At 46.9% G+C, this 20,664-nt stretch overlaps 1 protein-coding gene across 1 annotated transcript in view; it reads left to right on the top strand.

Annotated features, from left to right (window-relative positions):
* prom1a (prominin 1a) overlaps window positions 1-20,664 on the top strand; it is a gene marked incomplete at its 3' end in the record, with an annotated part of 151,021 nt that overhangs the window by 118,609 nt on the left and 11,748 nt on the right. Inside the window, exon 19 of the mRNA XM_084332357.1 lies at window positions 16,331-16,423. Within this exon, the coding sequence (XP_084188483.1) occupies window positions 16,331-16,423 (93 nt within the window). The remainder of the gene's footprint in view (window positions 1-16,330; window positions 16,424-20,664) is intronic.

Genomic DNA, 20,664 nt, shown 5'->3' with positions numbered 1-20,664 from the left:
AAGAAAGTATTAATTTACTAGAACTTGATTATGTGTGTTTGTCATTATCCAGCCTGTCTGTGCTTGGTAGAACTTTGATTACAGTCTCTCATTATACATTTACAACTTCGATACACCGATGAAAAGAAAAGGTAAAGATGATTGTTATTTAACCTTCTGTAGTGTGGTTGTGAAATGGTTAACCCTTTTGTTGTGTGGCAGTGAACGGGTTAACCTTCTGTATTGTCGCAGTGAAAGGGTTAACCCTTTGGCAGTGTGGTAGTGAAAGGGTTAAAATGTCATCAGTGTAAGAGGTATGACCGTGTTCTTCCAGGTGGATCGGCTGCATCGCTCTGTGCTGCATGGTGGTGCTCGTCCTGGCCTTCAACTTCCTGGGCCTGCTGTGTGGCACCTTGGGCTACGACAAGCACGCCTCCCCACCACACGGGGCTGCGTCTCCAACACGGGGGGCACACTGCTCATGGCGTGAGTACAATTTCTTTCAATTAACTGTTATGCCCCCTAAGGATTTTGCAGAGTTGTCACCTTAGTGCATGAAAAGATTGCATCACGTTCAAGGTAATAAAAAACTTAATTTGTAATATTTCGTTCCAATTCTTTTTTTATGAATACCACTATGAACCTAACTCAACATATCTATCAAAGATTCCAAATATTTCCGTTTGTAGGGTTATGGTTAGGGTTAGGGTTAGGGTTAGGGTTGGGGTTAGGGTTAGGGTTGGGGTTAGGGTTAGGGTTAGGGTTGGGGTTGGGGTTAGGGTTAGGTTAGGGCAGTGCTTCTCAAACTTTTTCTGTCAGGCCCCCCTTTGGCGGACCAAATATTTGGCCCTCCCCCCCCCAACAAAATAGTCATGAAATGGGCCATGTTTAAATTTATTGAAATAACACCAATATCGTGACCTTTCAAATTGGCCCTATATTTTGTTTTCAGAGCTGTCATGGATGAAAAGCCAGCTTCACACAGATACTGTATGTGGTGCTGAATGGTATCAACACCTTAACTGCTGCATCATGAGATACTTGGTGGGCCATGAGATGAGATACTTGGTACTCAGCACCACACTCTGAAACTAGCTCTCTAGGTGGTATCAGATGAGATTTCAAAGAGTTCTTCCAAGAGTTTGGATGGAGATGTGTCAGGAAGCTTTGTCTCAATGTTGTCTGTAAAGTTTTTTTTTATCCAGAGTAACTTGGTGATCCTTTTCTGTGTTTTATTAAATAATGATTTTCAGATGTTGAGAAATGGTATTTTCATGGAGAACAGTGCAGCTGCAACAGATAGCACTTTAGTGATAATTTTCTGTAATCCAATTTATTTTATTTTTTTTTATAAATCTCAAGGCCCCCCCTGTCATGCCTCTGCGCCCCCCCCTGGGGGGCGCGCCCCCCACTTTGAGAAGCACTGGGTTAGGGGACTGTTGAGCAAGTGTTGGGGTGGGCACGGGCACAGGGATGCGATTTTACCTTCTCCTAATCTTTCTGTCTGGGTAACCCTAACCCTAACCCTAACCCCCATGGCAAGAAATAAACCACTATGGACGGTTTGAAAGCTAATATTGTTAACGTTTGTGTTAGAGGGTTTCAAAATCTAATCTTTTCAAATTCTGTGAATATATGGAAAATAAGCAAACGGACACAATTTCATGACATAATAATCAACACAGCCATCGTTGTACACAGAAACACAAAAAAATATAGGCAAAAAACACAAAATAGTCGCTAAGGGGGCAGAAGGGTTAAAAGAACACGCCAACATTTTGGGATCATCTTCTCCAGAGAGAGACAAGAAGATAGATACCAGTTTTCTCTTTGTGCATTCAGTAGAAAGCTATGCATAAAAATGCACCACAGGCAATGTGGAGGAGAGAAACCTTAGAAGGGCCGTTCAAGGGGAGCTCCCGTAGCTCACCGCATATCTCGGCGCTATTTCTGCGTCGGGGAAAACCGTGCTCGTCACGGATCTGGGGGACACGAGTTCGATTCCCGGACCCGCCGTCATTTCTCAGAATGTCTTCCCCTGCTCTACATCCCATTTCAACCTGTTTCTGTCGGTCATGCTTGACCAGAAAAGCGATAAACGCTAAAAAATAAAGTTTAAAAAAAAGAAGGGCCGTTTAAGGGGGGATCTCCCTTCTTAGTATTTGACCTGACGTTTCTAATGAAGCTCCTACTGCTGTACTGCTGTGTGTTCCTCCCCTCAGTGGCGTGGGCTTCAGCTTCATCTTCTCCTGGGTGCTGATGGGAGTGGTGACCGTCAGCTTTCTGCTGGGAGGCAACATGGAGAAGTTGGCGTGTGAACCCTTTCACACCAAGCAGCTCTTCCAGGCAAGTTCACACAGACACGGTCAAGAATGTCATGTGGGGTAACTGATGACACAGTCCAAGATGTAACTTGGTGGCAGTTGTACATCAGCAACGCTCTCCTCCATCAGCAATGCTCCTCCCCCCTCAGCAATGCTCCTCCCCCCTCAGCAATGCTCTCCTCCATCAGCAATGCTCTCCTCCATCAGTCTCTAGGATGTTTCATCGTTGAATCTTCCAGTCTGCCCTCCCAAATGTAATATTAATATTACATTTCCATTCTATTACATAGCCTCAGTACAGTTCACAAGTGAACTGTCTTAATCACTTTGAAAGCCCTGCATTGTTGTTGTTATTGTCGTTGTTTTCATTATTATTAACACTTTCGCGGCCACTTGGATCCGTCTAAAATCACTCTAGACGGCCAGCATTTCTAAACAGACTTGCATAGTCCGTGGGGCTGTTTGTAGAGTTAAATCTATACTTTATAGTATTGCTATCAGTCCATTTTCATTGTCAATTGAGACCATAAACCATCCCTTCAAAATGGCTTAAAGAAAAACAAATTTCATCAATACGTTCTCATTTTATAGCATCTTGAATATAAGCGTTATAAGGGATTTGGACTAGTTTCAAGTTTCTTTAATAGTTGTCATACAGAAGTACAGAATACTTTTATACAAAATGCTTCTTACTGTTACGCTCCAGAGACTGTGCAAGACAAGATAAGTATGAAATAAAATAACATAGTATAGCATGTAAATTAGAAGTAAAAAAAATGAGGTCACAGTGTTCAGTATAGACTAGTATATTTCCTGGAAGGCGAGATACAGGCCGCTAAGCTAGTAACGTTAAATCCAATGGCATTTTGGCTATACAGAAGCTACAGTTAAAAATCAAACTGCATATGATCGGTATGATGGTCCACCATGAATGCATGAAAGGGGGGGGGGGGGGGCGGGGGACCTCGTTTCTGATTATTGATTACCAATAACGTGTTAGCCTCAGTAGCCACATTTGCTGACCGGGTGGATGGCTATCATAACAAGCCCTGATCAGCATGTAATTTACGTGAAAAATATCTTACCGTGGGCCGGTTGGATCCCCCAAAGGATTTCCCAGTTATCGATCGCCATCTGGTAGATCGATATGTCCATTGGCTGATGATATATTCCTTTACTGCACACTGAAATCCGCGTCCCAAAACGTATTCCAAGCTACAGGCTATAGGCATCGCTTCATGTTAGCAGAAAACTACATTGGAAATCCAGAAAAAACAAGACAACTTCTGCCACAGGGAACACTGCATTATCGAGATAGCGCCCCTAAGAGGATCTGGCCGGTAATGCACTTTTTCGAATTCAAAGAGTAGGGTACTTCTGCAGTGCTGCTCGGTGACATCGAGTAGGTTATTACAATGGAATAAAAGCCAAAACAACCTTGCCACGGACATGTCCGTGGTTGGTCCTCAACCGTTGGATTCGAAACACAGACTTATCCGTGGTCGGGGCCATTGTGTTAATGTGATTGATTGATTGATTGATTGATTGATTAATGTGATTGATTGATTGATTGATTGATTGATTGATTGATTGATTGATTTGTTGGTTGATTGATTGGTGTGAGAACTCTGTCAGTTACTGACCGGTGATCCTTCTCTCAGGTTCTGGATACTCCTCATCTGGTCAACCCAGAGTGGAGGAACTTCATTCCAGGCTACATGTACAATGACTCTGACCTGGACCTGACAGTGGAGAGCCTCTACAGGTAACAACACGCTGCTGTCAGACGGATCAACTCGCACCTGGAGCTAAACGGCATGGTATCACATAATAATAAATGTCTGCATAATAAATAAAAAAAACGTTAAGCTTAAAGGAACACGCCAACATTTTGAAAGCGGACATGTACAGGTAGCCTACGCATTGTCCAACTAACACATCTCCCGAAGGCTACCCGTACATGTCAGCTTCCATTCATTGTGCTAAGCTAGGCTAACGTGCAGCCAGATAGCTTTCTACTGAACGCACAGAGAGGAAACTGGTATCTATCTTCTTGTCTCTCTCTGGAGAAGACGGTAAGCTAATTTACCAAAATGTTGGCGTGTTCTTTTAAACACACATCCACCTTTCCCACGGTGCTAAAATAGTACATCTGACGAGCACCTGCTCAGGTGAAATCATTGTTTGTCTGTAATTGTTGTTGAGCAATGCCGCTGTATGGGGGTCTGATTTATTTGAATAAAATGTAATTGTATTGAATTGAAGATCTACGTACGTATCGTCTCCAGTCGTCATCATGTGCTACACTGGTACCCAGCCTCAGACACTTAGTTTTGGAAATTCATATTGTGCATTATTACAGTAACTCACTGACCCCAAAGCTAGAAGTTACTAATTAGCGCGCCTCTGTTAGTGCACCTCTGTTAACGCACCTCTGTTAGTGCACCTCTGTTAGCGCACCTCTGTTAGCGCGCCTCTGTTAGTGCACCTCTGTTAACGCACCTCTGTTAGCGTGTCTTTGTTAGTGCACCTCTGTTAGCGCGCCTCTGTTAGTGCACCTCTGTTAGCGCGTCTTTGTTAGCGCACCCCTGTTAGCGCACCTCTGTTAGTGCACCTCTGTTAGCGCACCTCTGTTAGCGCGTCTCTGTTAGCGTGCCTCTGTTAGTGCACCTCTGTTAGCGCGTCTCTGTTAGCGCGCCTCTGTTAGCGCACCTCTGTTAGCGCGTCTCTGTTAGCGCACCTCTGTTAGTGCACCTCTGTTAGCGCACCTCTGTTAGTGCACCCCTGTTAGCGCACCCCTGTTAGTGCACCCCTGTTAGCGCACCCCTGTTAGTGCACCTCTGTTAGCGCGTCTCTGTTAGCGCACCTCTGTTAGTGCGTCTCTGTTAGCGCGCCTCTGTTAGTGCACCTCTGTTAGCGCACCTCTGTTAACGCACCTCTGTTAGTGTGTCTCCGTTAGCGCACCCCTGTTAGCGTACCTCTGTTAGTGCACCTCTGTTAGCGCACCTCTGTTAGCGCACCTCTGTTAGTGCGTCTCCGTTAGCGCACCCCTGTTAGCGCACCCCTGTTAGTGCACCTCTGTTAGTGCACCTCTGTTAGCGCACCTCTGTTAGCGCGTCTCTGTTAGCGCATCTCTGTTAGTGCACCCCTGTTAACGCACCTCTGTTAGCGCGTCTCTGTTAGCGCACCTCTGTTAGCGCACACCTTTTAGCGCACCCCTGTTAGCGCACCTCTGTTAGCGCACCTCTGTTAGCGCGTCTCCGTTAGCGCACCCCTGTTAGCGCACATCTGTTAGTGCACATCTGTTAGCGCACATCTGTTAGTGCACCTCTGTTAGTGCACATCTGTTAGTGCACATCTGTTAGCGCACCTCTGTTAGTGCACATCTGTTAGTGGGGAGCATGTCTATGTTCCCCGGGTCCTATGTTCCCCGGGTTCTATGTTCCCCGCTTTGATTGATTGATAGATTGAAAATTTTAGACCACCAGCCCTGATTCCAAACTCTAACCTTAACCAGTTCGAACGAGGGCCTAAGCTTAACCGTTCGAAACAAGGCGGACATTAATAATTAATAAAATAATACAAATTTATAAAATTTTCAATCTATTAATCAATCAAAGCGGGGAACATAGAACCCGGGGAACATAGGACCCGGGGAACATAGGGATGATCCCTGTTAGTGCACATCTGTTAGCGCACATCTGTTAGTGCACATCTGTTAGCGCATCTGTTAGCGCGCCTCCGTTAGTGCACATCTGTTAGTGCATCTCTGAATTGAATTGAAAACCTTTATTTATCCCCGAGGGGAGATTCAGATGTCCATCACATCATAACAGCAATTTAAAAACAGTTCATGGAAACAGTTAATACATAACATACACGTATTTAGTGTGTGTTAAAAACAAGATGGACAAATACATAGGGCTAAAAAAAAAATAGCTAAAATAGGGCTCAAATATAGCTAAAAGTGGTGAATGGAAGAAAAGAAAAAGAAACAAGTCGAATCGTGATGTTAAATAATTAAATGAATTGGTTAATTTAGTCCACAACCCAGCTCCTCCTGTTAGAGCATCTCTGTTAGCGTGCCTCCGTTAGTGCACATCTGTTAGCGCGCCTCCGTTAGTGCACATCTGTTAGCGCGCCTCCGTTAGCTGTAATGGGGGGTGACCGATGCTCATTATAACTCCTAATAGAGTAGAGTTGCTTGAGCAAGTCTGGCCTCATTAAACAGCAAGCGGTGAGCGATAACACTGTACACAAATGGCTGCAGTCATTCCTTCGTTTTGACTTCACTTTTCATGAAGGCTCACTAATGCTTCTGCTAGTGGCCGTGTGCTGGTAGGAGGGAACGTGTCAGTGCTTCCAACTTGTATCACTTGGTGGCAGCAGACATGTCTAACTGTGAACATGGCTTACAAGCTGGAACTCACTCTCATTCCTATATGTTGTCATCCCTCTCTCTCTCTCTCTCTCTCTCTCTCTCTCTCTCTCTCTCTCTCTCTCTCTCTCTCTCTCTGTCTGTTTCTGTCTCCCAGTAATTGTAAAGATAACAAAGGGATCTACTCTGCAATGCACCTGGACAAGGCCTTCAAAGTCAGCGCCTTCCTCAACACCACAGTGGTCAGTAAACAGCACACACACACACACACACACACACACACACACACACACACACACACACACACACACACACACACACACACACACACACACACACACACACACACACACACACACACACACACACACACACACACACACACACACACACACACACACACACACACACACACACACACACACACACACACTGGGCCTCATCTACCAAGCAACTAATCAGATTATAATTAGTCCCTGGAGACAGTTGGCATGCATATCATTGTGTTTTAAGGTCATTGTGGCACAGTATTTGATCAACGTTTTACACATACAGTACTGAGGCTAAATGAGGCCCATTATTAAATAGCTATGGCCTACAACCTCATAATATTATCAACCTGATGATATATTACACTTAATGTCCACACTGGCATCTTTTCATGTTTCTACTGGAACAGGAGGTTATGGTCCTTTATAGGCTTATTATACATTTCATGACCCTTATTGGAACCATTTAAAACCCAGCCGGGACACAGTGTCATAGATGGGAAGCATCGCAGGCTTTAAGGGAGGAGCTACTGTGTTGTACTGAGGCTGTGCATAGGACGTGGAGTTACAGTATGTACAGTATCTATGTAAGGACCAGGATGAACACACATAGGACGTGGAGTTACAGTATGTACAGTATCTATGTAAGGACCAGGATGAACACCCATAGGATGTGGAGTTACAGTATGTATCTATGTAAGGACCAGGATGAACACACATAGGATGTGGAGTTACAGTATGTACAGTATCTATGTAAGGACCAGGATAAACACACACATGTACCGGTACATGAAATTACTATTCTAGCACAACAATGCCAAAAGAGTGGAAAACAACACACATTTTACTCAGATTTACAGTTAAAACCAATGCAATTAGTGCAAACATTTGCGAAAGCTCGTTGGCCCCACGGTTGTCATTTAAACACCTACTATTCGATTATAATAACTTGTTGAAATGTAATGGTGTTCTACCAAATGGAATCGTTTTCTGCCAGTAGCTTTCATACCGTGGTCTTGAGACGCTTACAGTAGCTTTCATATCGTGGTCTTGAGACGCTTACAGTAGCTTTCATACCGTGGTCTTGAGACGCTTACAGTAGCTTTCATACCGTGGTCTTGAGACGCTTACAGTAGCTTTCATACCGTGGTCTTGAGACGCTTACAGTAGCTTTCATACCGTGGTCTTGAGACGCTTACAGTAGCTTTCATACCGTGGTCTTGAGACGCTTACAGTAGCTTTCATACCGTGGTCTTGAGACGCTTACAGTAGCTTTCATACCGTGGTCTTGAGACGCTTACAGTAGCTTTCATACCGTGGTCTTGAGACGCTTACAGTGGCTTTCATACCGTGGTCTTGAGACACTTACAGTAACTCTGAGGGCCCACGTGTCGGCTCTGCCTGCAGGTGATGCATGTAGGAGTGTTGTTGTTGTTGTTGTGAAGCCTGTTGCACAGGAGCTGATGCTTGTGGGACGTCACTAGGGGAAGAGTGGCTAAGTGTGAGTGACTTACTGATGAATGAATAAATTAATAAATGTATGAATGAAGGAATGAATGAAGGAATGAATGAATGAAGGAAGGAATGGATGAAGGAATGAGGGAGTGAGTGACACAGTGACATAGAGGTCATAGAGGAGCTTCACAACAAAAGGAAAATGTGTGGCGTGTGAAGATAATCTCTTTTATCCATTACTAAAAAGTTGCCATTTTGATGTGTCGGAGGAAGCATGTGATAGTCTCCACCCTCCCAGACCGACGGTAGGGGGGTAAAAGTGCGCAACGACCAGGAAGGGGATTGGGAATTTGGCATAACGACTAACATTGGGATGAGAGAAAAACGGAAAAAGGAGGGGGGAAAAGATAATACAAAAGAATATATATAAAAAATTGCCATTTTGAATATATTGGGTTTTCATTCAATAGCACTGAGAAATGTAAAAAAGAAAGACAAATTTATATAAAAGGATATAATTTATATAGCGGTTTTATCCAAAATGCTTTACAACTTGTAGAATAGAATAGAATAGAAATACTTTTATTATCCCGTGGGAAATTAGACACTGCAAATCGCTCAACATTTAAACATTTAGACAGGACAGGTCACAAATTAGAATAATAACACAAATCAAATCAAGTTGCCTAGGATAAGAATGCCTCACATTCACACACAGATGGCGGAGCCAAACGTGCAAGGTGCCAACCTGCTCATCGGGGGGAGCAGTTAGGGGTTAAGTGTCTTGCTCAGGGACACCTCGACACGCTGCCGGGAGGAGTTGCCGGAATCGAAAGGGGAACCTGCCGATTACCAGATGGCCGCACTACCTCCTGAGCCACTGTTGCCCCCCCAGAAGCTAAAAGCGCTCCAAGTGAAGCTATTGTAGGATCTCTAAACCAATGCCGTTATTTTAAATCCTGACCCGCTATCATAATATTGAAATGCAAGTTTCGTCTTTACCTCACTTATTAAAAGCAACAGACGCTATGAATAGACGGCTTGCTGTGTCTGCCAACACACACACATTCTAGTTCACTCTAGGCATTACCTAAACAAGTACCTTTGCTGCCAAAACAAAGAGTGTGTTAGCGAGTGATAGCATTAGCATTCTTCAGCCCTTACCTCAGCCTGTGCCTGAGACATGGGACTTTATTTGACCCAACGCCAGCCATATTTGTCTACCAAACGGATGTTCAGTGATAGGCTGCCAGCTGGCGAGATTAGGGGCAGCCTCTGCGTCACACAAAGGAAACGCTAGCCAGCTCCACCGATGTCAAGCCTTTAAAACAACAAAGCGTTAGTTATGGCTGACATTCCCCTCTTTTTCGGCACTGTTCATTATTAGTCCCTTGCACGTAACACACACGTGTAACATTAACTCACATGTGGAGTTCTACAGAAACACAGGTTCGCTCTGTTGCCACTGGCTTTTCTCTCCTAACGCTGACCGCTGTGGGTTAGGCCGCATGTTGCGGTTAAAAACCCTTTGCCCCTCTTTTCACCTGAGCTACTTGAGGTTGAAATATAAACAGGAAGAGCTCAGGTGGCCTAATCTGTGATCAGTATCAGCGGCGAGGCTTTGCAGGAGCACCGGTCTCTGTGAAAGTGGAGATATTCTTGGGGATTGAATGTAAAAGCGAGTTGTAAAGGGTAGTGTCAGCCTTTTCTGTTTCTTTGTGGTGCAACACTGAGGGGGAACTCCAAAACCAAACGCATCTTAAACGCTGTGTCATGCACAGAGGAAAACAACAACAGCTTTATTTAGACCAACTTGCTGCTGTTTTCCCACGAATACTGGTGGACAAAAGCGTTAATTTTTCTAAATTACATACTATACAAAACATTTGTTCTGAAAATCGGAACCTAGCACCCATCCCGTGTCTTCCAGAATAACTGTGGTCCTCTGAGACTTAGAGAGCCGTCTGAGAATCACAAACACAATCACCGGGAGGTTGTTTTTCTTTGTCCATTGGCACTAACTACTATCATCAAGGCCTAATTAGTGCACAGCATCTCCAAGTCCAGACTATACCTTGTCTAATTGCCGCCGGCATGTTGTTGGAACAGAATGTGAGCTCATTTTGCCGTCGCTCTTGTCGTAGGTCGCTCTGAATAAGAGTGTCTGCTGAATACCTACAATGTAAAAGCCACGTTGAATTGTTTATTGTTTATTGTTTAAAAGGATCCCCATTAGCTGCCACCTAAGTGGCGAGCTAGTCTTCCTGGGGTCCACACAGAAAGACAACAAAAACACAAAACATAACAATACATATGACAATCACAATTCACTTAATTAACAATGATAATCTAAAAACAGTCAAACATTGTAGACATCATTATAAACATCAGAATATTTGGTATTTGAAAGACACTTTGCTATTCAATTTACTTTCAATTTATGTTCAGTGGGCAGTTATTCCAATGATTGATGGCACGATAAACAACCGTCCTCTTTAAAGCATTTGATTTTGGACGTGGTAACATAATCAGTCCATCATCGGCTGACCTAGTAAAATAAGAATTAACCTGACTGCATCTGACAATTTGTTTGTATAAGAAAACAGGTTGAGACGAAAAGACAGTGTTCCGAATGATAATGTGACTTATTTTGTGCCGCTCTGTGCAATGAATGAAACCAACCGGGGTGTCTGTCTGTCCTTTGACTGCAGTTCACCAAGGACGTGGTGAGGCTGTTTGACGGCGTGAGGATCGACCTGGGAGGTGTCGTCCTGCTGGAGTCCGAAGGGAGACAGAACCTCCTGGACTTCTCTGAGGCCGGCCTGGGCGAGATCAACCATACTGGCTACCTAGAGGAGGTACCTGACACACACACATACACACACACACACACACACACACACACACACACACACACACACACACACACACACACACACACACACACACACACACACACACACACACACACACACACACACACACACACACACACACACACACACACACACACACACACACACACACACACACACACACACACACACACACACACACTGGGGAGCGACGACGCCTCTCTCGCGGACAAACTCAACTCTTTCTACGCTCGGTTTGGTGTAGACAGTGGCGCCGCTAGCTCAATGGCTAGTGACGTCACTGGCGCGCCGGCTGTTGTGGAGGGGGGGGGGGCAGCCGCGGGGGGGCGGGAACGCTCTCTCGTTGTCGGAACATAGTGTGAGAAGAGCATTTATGCAGGTGAACACCAGAAAAGCTGCTGGCCCAGATGGTATAACAGGACGCATACTTAAGTCCTGTGCCAACCAGCTAGCCCCTGTGTTCACTGCCATATTTAATCAATCCCTGGTGGAGTCAGTGGTCCCTGCCTGCTTCAAGATGTCTACCATCATCCCTGTACCAAAGAAACCCTCCCCAACATGTCTCAATGACTACAGACCGGTGGCACTCACCTCTGTGGCCATGAAATGTTTCGAGAGGCTGGTCAAGGATCACATTTGTGCCTCCCTCCCCAGTGATATGGACCCCATGCAATTTGCATACAGGCCAAACAGGTCCACTGACGATGCGGTCTCCCAAGTACTGCACAGCACCCTCTCTCACCTTGACCGCCAGAAGGGGGGCTATGTGAGACTGTTGTTCATTGACTACAGCTCAGCGTTCAACACCATAGTCCCCACCAGACTGGTGGACAAGCTGATCGAGCTGGGTCTGAGCTCCGCTCTGAGCGCCTGGATACTGGACTTTCTGAGCGAAAGGCCCCAGGCGGTCAGGGTGGGGGGTCAGACCTCCAACACCATCACCCTGAGCATCGGGTCCCCCCAGGGCTGTGTTCTGAGCCCCCTGCTGTACTCACTATACACACACGACTGTGTGGCCAAGTTCAGCTCCAACTCCATAGTGAAGTTTGCGGACGACACAGTGGTGGTGGGGCTGATCTCGGACAACGACGAGAAGGCCTACCGGGAGGAGGTTGAGGTACTGGAACGCTGGTGCCAGGACAACAGCCTGCTCCTGAACATTGGTAAAACCAAGGAGCTGATCATGGATTATAGGAGAGGACAGCAGGGGACACACACACCACTGAGGATAAACGGGGCTACCGTGGACAGGGTGAGCAGCTTTAAGTACCTGGGGGTCCACATCGCAGAGGATCTGACATGGACAACACACATAGACTCAGTCGTAAAAAAAGGCGAAGCAGCGCCTCTACCACCTGAGACAGTTAAGGAAGTTCAGAGTATCTGGGAAGATACTCCAGTCCTTCTACTCCGGAGCTGTAGAGAGCATCTTGACTGGAAACATCACTGCCTGGTATGGAAACAGCATGGCACAGGACAAGAAGGCCCTACAGAGAGTGGTGCGCTCAGCCGAGCGTACCACGGGTATTGCACTACCACCCCTGCAGGTTCTATACAACAAGAGGTGCAAATCCAGAGCCTGCAGAATAATGAAAGACCCACACCACCCCAACAACAGCCTGTTCATGCTGCTGAGGTCAGGCAGACGCCTGCGAACCCCAGCTACTAGGACAGAGAGGCTTCGGCTCAGCTTCTTCCCCCAGGCCATCAGAGCCTTGAACACTGAACACTGAACTCTCCACACACAAGCACACATGAGCACACACACGACACACACACTGTACACGCTCACACACTAGCAGCCACTTTAACATGAGCAAGCACACACTCATGCTGCACATGCCCACACTTATGGCCACTAAGGAAAGGTCACTTTAAAAATAGTATAGTAGAGATTGTATAAAATAGCAATGTACAGAAAGCGAGCTGGCAGCTGATATATTTACGTGAAGCATGGCTTGGCAGGGTGCAGTACTCCAATTCAGCCATTGGCAATTCAGCTGTTGGGTGGGGGCGCTGCTGACACCGCTGCTCTGCTCTGTCTGCTCCTGCTCCATGCTTCACGTAAATATATCAGCTGCCAGCTCGCTGACACAGGATGTCATTGACCGGCTGCTTGGTGAAGCAACGACAAATGTAATGATTGTTTCGTTCATCGCATAGGCTATTTAATTTTAGCCTATTTTAATACAATTCAAATAATCAAATTGTGCTTAGAGGGAATTATTTTCACCGGACATTATGAGCAGCACCAAGTCGTTGGGAGGTGGAGATATACATCACGGCGCAAACCCACGATAATGTTGCCGTCTCTCTGCCAAATTTCTCAGTTCTTCGCTTGATATAATTAATACAAATGTCCAATATAACGGAATTCGTTAGCTCATAAAAATGTGATTATAACAGACTGCTGTTTATTAAGGTCGGGCAGACTGCCCACCGACACCTCAAGTCGGCAGCAGCACGCAGTCTCGAGGGACTTATTTTATTTGGAATATATTAATGACTGTATATACGCAAAAGTAGTCTAGTTTTAAGTTAAAATATTATAAATGCCTTGATGATGTCATTCTTTATATAGGCCTATCAATTGTTTTTAAGCTCAATAAACTCTGACCGGAATTTATCCCATTTGTCCGGTAGATTGAAATCTACCGGACACTCAGACCTGCAAAAAAAAATTCTAACGGAAACCCTGACATACATACATACATACATACATACATACATACATACATACATACATACATACATACATACATACATACATACATACATACATACATACATACATACATACATACATACATACATACATACATACATACATACATACATACATACATACATTCTGATGCAGGTATTACTGGAACTGTATTCTCATGACAAAACGACTGGGAATAATAGTGGTACTTTGATATGTTCTCTTATCATTTGCATGTCAGCTAAATATTTTCTTGAAGACTTACATACGATAACCGGCCCCTTATGCTGTCAGTTAACATACAGCAGGCAGCCATGCTTGGCCTTATATCAGCTCCAGAATACTGCAATGCACACAGTGTTCCGTTGAAGACCATTGATTGCAGTCAGTGTGGTTATCTGAAACCACTGTTGCCAAAGCAAAGACTGAGCGAGCCGCGACTTTTCACTTCACATTCCTCCGTCTTGTACAGCGTGTTCCGTCACACACGTTCACTTCCAACGAGCGCGTTAACGATGAGAATGAAAGAGAGGAAAACAGCCGTATACACTTCTTTGTGACTTTTTCCCCAATTATCTTCAGGTCCATAAAGGGGTGACTGTGGTGGACCTGCTGTCATACGCCAACGAGCTGGAAGCACAGACGGACCTGATTGTAAGAAACACCACACCACTGTACTCGTCCAACGTACTAACTTCAATGTGAACGCTGATTGTAAGAAACACCACACCACTGTACTCGTCCAACGTACTAACTTCAATGTGAACACTGATTGTAAGAAACACCAGACCACTGTACTCATCCAACGTACTAACTTCAATGTGAACACTGATTGTAAGAAACACCAGACCACTGTACTCATCCAACGTACTAACTTCAATGTGAACGCTGATTGTAAGAAACACCAGACCACTGTACTCGTCCAACACACTAACTTCAATGTGAACACTGATTGTAAGAAACACCACACCACTGTACTCGTCCAACACACTAACTTATTTTTTTTTTTATCTACTTTTTCTCCCATTTTCTATTTTTCTCCCATCCCAATTTCGTATCGTCCAATTCTACCCTCCCCTGTCTCGAACGCTGTTAGGCCATGCCTCCCACAAGCTGGCTGTATGGTGGACGAAGCCATACATTGCACAAGTCCCCTCCGGTACTCGAGGTAGCAGCCGTCGCATATTTTCACCTGCACAGCGCAATCTTTCAGCGTCGGGGGTCTGCGTTTGGAGGGCACGCCGCCCCCGTCGCTTCCTGATTCTACTGCGCAGGCGCACCAACCGACCTGTAGGAGTCGCTGTCCACAACGTCCGATCCCTACCCATCAGCTTCCCACCCCCTAATACTGCCAAATGTATTAGTATGAACGACCAGCCAAGCTGAAGCAATGCGGAGAGCTGGGCTCGAACCCAGTGTCTCCTGCATTGGTGGTGAGCGCCTTGCCCACTGCACCACCTAGCCGCCCCCCAACACACTAACTTCAATGTGAACGCTGATTGTAAGAAACACCACACCACTGTACTCGTCCAACACACTAACTTCAATGTGAACATTGATTGTAAGAAACACCACACCACTGTACTCATCCAACATACTAACTTCAATGTGAACACGACTCCCCCCCCCCCCCCCCCCCCCCGCTAGCACAATGTTTGCTCAGTAGCCGCGCAAGTCGCAAGCCACTTAATTTGATTTACCGTGGGAGCTGTTCGACGGGAACGCGTGCCTCCCGTACTTTGTGAGCTCCGCGTGTCTGCGTCAACCCCATAACCTTGCCGTGCAGAAAACACTGCGCCAGTCTCTGGGAGCAGTTTGGAATGCTCTGCTATCCATGCCTTTGGGAGATTTGGGGGGTTTGGGGGGTTTGAGAGGGGCCGGGTGGGGGATTGGGGGGGGGGGGGGGGGGGGGGAGCAACACAAGACACCCATTCATGGCCCAGAATGGCGCTGGGTCCAGTGCAGAGGTGCTTCTGCCATGTGCAGGAGGGGTAATTTAAGGTTTAGAGGGGGGGGGGGGTTAAAGTATGCTCTCTGTTCCTGTGATACCCTGGTGCCTGGTGGTATTCATCTGCATTCATCTGCTACCCGTCTGTTCCGTTGTAACATTCACAGCAGGGAAACAAATGAAAGTCCTATGGTGTGTTAGAGTGAATTTTCCTTTATTTCTGTTCATTAATGAAATCCCTCCAAAATCAAAACCACCGGTGTGCGTGTGTGTGTGTGTGTGTGTGTGTGTGTGTGTGTGTGTGTGTGTGTGTGTGTGTGTGTGTGTGTGTGTGTGTGTGTGTGTGTGTGTGTGTGTGTGTGTGTGTGTGTGTGTGTGTGCGTGTGCGTGCGTGCAGCCCAAGGGCCCTCTGCAGACCTCTCTGAAGGGCCACGCCAGCAGCCTGCGACAGATCTACAGCCAGCAGATCATCCCTATGGAGCAGGCTATGGTACAGTAATTAACTATTCCCAGTCAGTCTTTCTAGTCTTTCTCTTGCAGCCGCTCCTGCCTGCACTAAATCCGTGCTTGGCTAGGTCACATATAGGTTCACGATTTGTAATAATTCATTACCAGTATAATCAGTTGTGATACATACAGTGAATTAATGAATGAATGAATCATTTATTATTGGTCCCGTTAGTCTTGTGTACTTGCTCTCAGTACTGATCCTTACTATAATTTGAGTGTACCCTCCTTTTGCCCTTGTTGTACTGTAAGTACATGTAGCTCTGGCGAGAGTGTCTGTTATATCCCTAAAATGATATACAGTATATGTAGTCAGCACAATCTCGCTTAAAATATGTAAATAAAGTACCACACACCACAGGAAAAAAGGTACATAATGTACGTTATGACGGTTATGTTATAGCCATGAGTAATGTGTTTACATATTGTATCAAAAATGTAACATGTGTACGTATTACAAATAACGACATATATTACATATTCAAAAGTGTTTAACTGTTCATGTTTTTTAGGCTTTTAAATCGAACCCTAACCTTAACCCTAACTCTATGTCTTAACCATAACAGCTAAGCGAATGTTGAAACTAACCTCAACTCTTAACGATAGGTTATGACTATAACCAAGTTCTGTTAGTTAGGGGCGATGCTTGGCATCACACTGCACTATCTCGCGTACGTGCACGCGTACTGAATAAACCACAAATGTACCTCTAATACCAGTATTAGTCTGACCACACCCCTCATCAGCTTACCTTCATAAGCAGGTGTGTGGTCACCTGCTCTCCTCCTTCCCAAGCTTTCACCACAAGGTGAGGACAAGGGCTGCAGCGGCCGTCTGATGCCAAGCATCGCCCCTAACTAACAGAACTTGGTTATAGTCATAACCTATCGTTCTGTATCGTTAGTGGCTTAGCTTGGCATCACACTGCACAAGGGAGGCCAAGCGGAGCCACTGGCTGACAAATACACCCCGCTGACAGCCCCCCCACAACCATCAGAACAGGGAGGGCCGAGCCCCCCCGACCCCCCCTAATGGCGGGTAGCCCCCCTATTAGGGACGTCACGGGAGGGCGACGGACCCGACCGTGCGAAGAGGCACTCAAGCAACTCAACGCACAGGGTGAGCAGACCGTGGCTTGACTACACACACGCACAACCCGCATGCCACCCGGGAACGAACGGAGGAACAACCTCGTTACTGCCCCCAGAATCACGGGGTCAAGGGCAAACCCAACCCCGTGGCAAGGCCGTAGCAGCGGAGCACGAAGGAAGACCCAGACCCACCAAAAGGACTGGACTCCCTAGAATGGGGGCCCGGAGAAGTCCATGATGCCAGCATCAAGACCCCACCAGGTGGGCACATAGTGCCCCGCCCCCCACATCGCCAGCGTATTCGGACAAAGGCCCCTCAGTTACTGCACCTGGTATTCCCAGGCGGAATCCCATCCAAGTACTAACCAGGCCAGAACCTGCTTAGCTTCCGAGATCGGACGAGATCGGGCGTGTTCAGGTCGGTATGGCCGTAAGCCGAGCGGGCCCCGTCCCCCCAATAGTACACCGCCTGGCACACTGACCCTGCAGAACAGGCAGTCAGCATGGCCGTAAGCACACAAAAAAGGTTAACCAACGGAAGCAGGCAGCGCACCGGGGAAAAACCAGGCAACAGGCTGTTAACCCTAGCCTGGAGACTGCGGACGAGACAGGCGCCAGAGGGGACAGCTGAACACAGCCGCCCCGGCGGAAGGAGCATAAGCTGGCGGTGTTGCATGACCAAGCCTCCATTTAACAACCCCCACCCAGAGGGGTCGAGGCAGAGAAGGCTGACACGATTGGCAGACGTCACGAACGTGCAGGGGCACCCTCAAACGGTGAACCCGGGAGTTGACACTGCTCCAACACACCAGGGAATCAACCACCTCGGTGTTACCCAATGCGGTGGTTGTTCCTATAACCCCTCAAGAAAAAACTCCAAAACACACCTGCGGGTATACACCGGCTATACCGCAGTACAAGTGTTTCAGTTTCCAAAAAGGGTTAACCCAGGCCTACGGGTCGCAAACATCACTTCGGACCGGGCCTGGCGGTACGGGAAGCACAGGGTCACCAGAGGAGGTCAAAAAACCACCCCCACAGGCCCCTCTTCGCCATGCGTGAGAGAGGAGCGAAAAATAATGGAGAACCAGCCCCTAAGCACACCGTACCTGGTATTCCCCGGCGGTCTCCCAACCAAGTACTAACCAGGACCAACCTGTGTAGCGGCCGAGATCCGACGAGATCGAGCGCGTACAGAATGGCATGGCTGTAAGCCATGACGACAGTGCTGAGTAAAAACATACCCAACCAGGGTCTCCATAGCGCTTAACCCTGTGACACCCAGACCGACCTGGCATTTTTCCCCCTGAAAAAAGCCCAAGTCCCTCAGGGTACCAGAACAGCAGATCTGCATCCCCGGCGGACAACGGGTTCAACTGATCTGGACCAGCGTGACCAGAACCAGTCCCGTGCCCTAACCACGCCGACATGCCTACTCCAGGAGAAGGGCAGATATGCGTGTTGATCTTAACATGAAAAGAAGGCGCCACCCAGACGTTCGGACGAACCGCGCCTGGTGGCCCACCCCAAGGGCGTGAGACCCCACTACATATGTTCAGATCCATCCCGTCATCATCCCCCAGACATGAACGAGAATCCGTCGACAACCCACCCAGGTCATGGGATGTGGTCGTCGGAAGAGGAAAAACCCCCATCTCAGTTGCTTTATAAAAACGCTGTTTCAACCACAAGCAACCAAGGCGTGCCAGTCAATCGCCTGTTTACAGCGAGCTAGCACTATACGTGCGTCGGGACACACCCCCATCAATGAACAGGCTATTTAGACCTGTCATTGAATCCCCAAGGCGCCCAGGGGAACGACAAGAGGGGTGTGACACTCCCTAACTCCAACACTTCTGGAATAGAAAGAAGGAAGCATCAACAGTATGTATCCCAGTCTACACAGCCGGGGTAAAAAATGTACACATTTTTACATCCCACCACCCTCCCATAGGAAAGAGACGGGGATCCCCAGAGAGAGTTCCCACGCGAGCTGTACAGATTGAAAAGAATATATTGCACCTTGAGCCATGTAAAAAAATGGTTTTAGGGCCTCCGGGGAAGAGGCACTGAACCCATACACACTCAATAAACGAATTGAATCGAATATACATACAATAGAAAAGGACCCTTCTAGAGGGTCCACTCACTTTGACAATCTGAGGAGGAAGGCTCTGTACTCTGATGGAGGCTTCCTCACATGGAAGAAGGAGTCCGAACTCACAGAAGGCCTGAATAGGCGCTTGGTGAGGAGGAGCCCTGACCACCCCCCCTGAAAACAGATCCATCACATGGACCTGAACAGCACCCGGAAGTCCTACCAACAGAGACGCGCACGGTGACGTACTCTATGGCGGGGGAATTCCTGCGGTGCACACGCCCAATATACCAGGCCGTGGGACCAGGAACTCCCTCCCCCCCCCCCCCCCCCCCCCCCGTAACGTGCCGAACCGCCACGTGACGGGAACCTTGAAGGACAGGGGGTGTACCCCTGACCGACAGAACAATGGGGAGAGGAAAGGTTACCAGTTCACCCCTTTACGACCCCACACCCATGATACGACGTAACGACAAAAAGAGAATATGACACAGTCATAGTCAGCTCTATGAAGCGTTTCACAGCTCCACACAGCGCATGAGCTAACCTGCTATCTGATTTTTACTAAGGAAAAACACAGAATAGAGAGGGCTCTAAGAACCCCGGTCCAACATACACATGTGCTTCTGTGGCCAGTACAACCCAGTTGTAGGTCACATGACACACACAACCCATCATCACCTACAAAAAATGGCAAAAACACTCAACAGAGGAACGCCGTTTTTTTCACAATGAGAGAATACATCATTCTTGATTAGTATCGACCACAGGCCTTGCTAAGCACACATGACAGCAACCAAACCAATTTCCCTTTAGGAAATAAGTTTCTCCAGCAGATTTAGCACAACCTCAGCAATCAAGCTAAGAGTTACATCGTATCCCTACCACACAAAAGACACAATTAATGCACAACATGTCTGATAGGAGGTGATAAAGTCCCCAGGGAACCGGGGGGGGAAAACACAATCCTCCTATTTTACCCTCAATACGGCCAGTTAAAACAGGAAAACCTGTTAATGTGTGAACACACTGTTC

Source organism: Notolepis coatsorum, assembly GCF_963971535.1.
Source record: "Notolepis coatsorum genome assembly, chromosome: 16".
NCBI lineage: Eukaryota > Metazoa > Chordata > Actinopteri > Aulopiformes > Paralepididae > Notolepis > Notolepis coatsorum.
The sequence above is the reverse complement of the archived record's forward strand: the minus strand, read 5'-3'. Positions and strand labels throughout refer to the sequence as shown.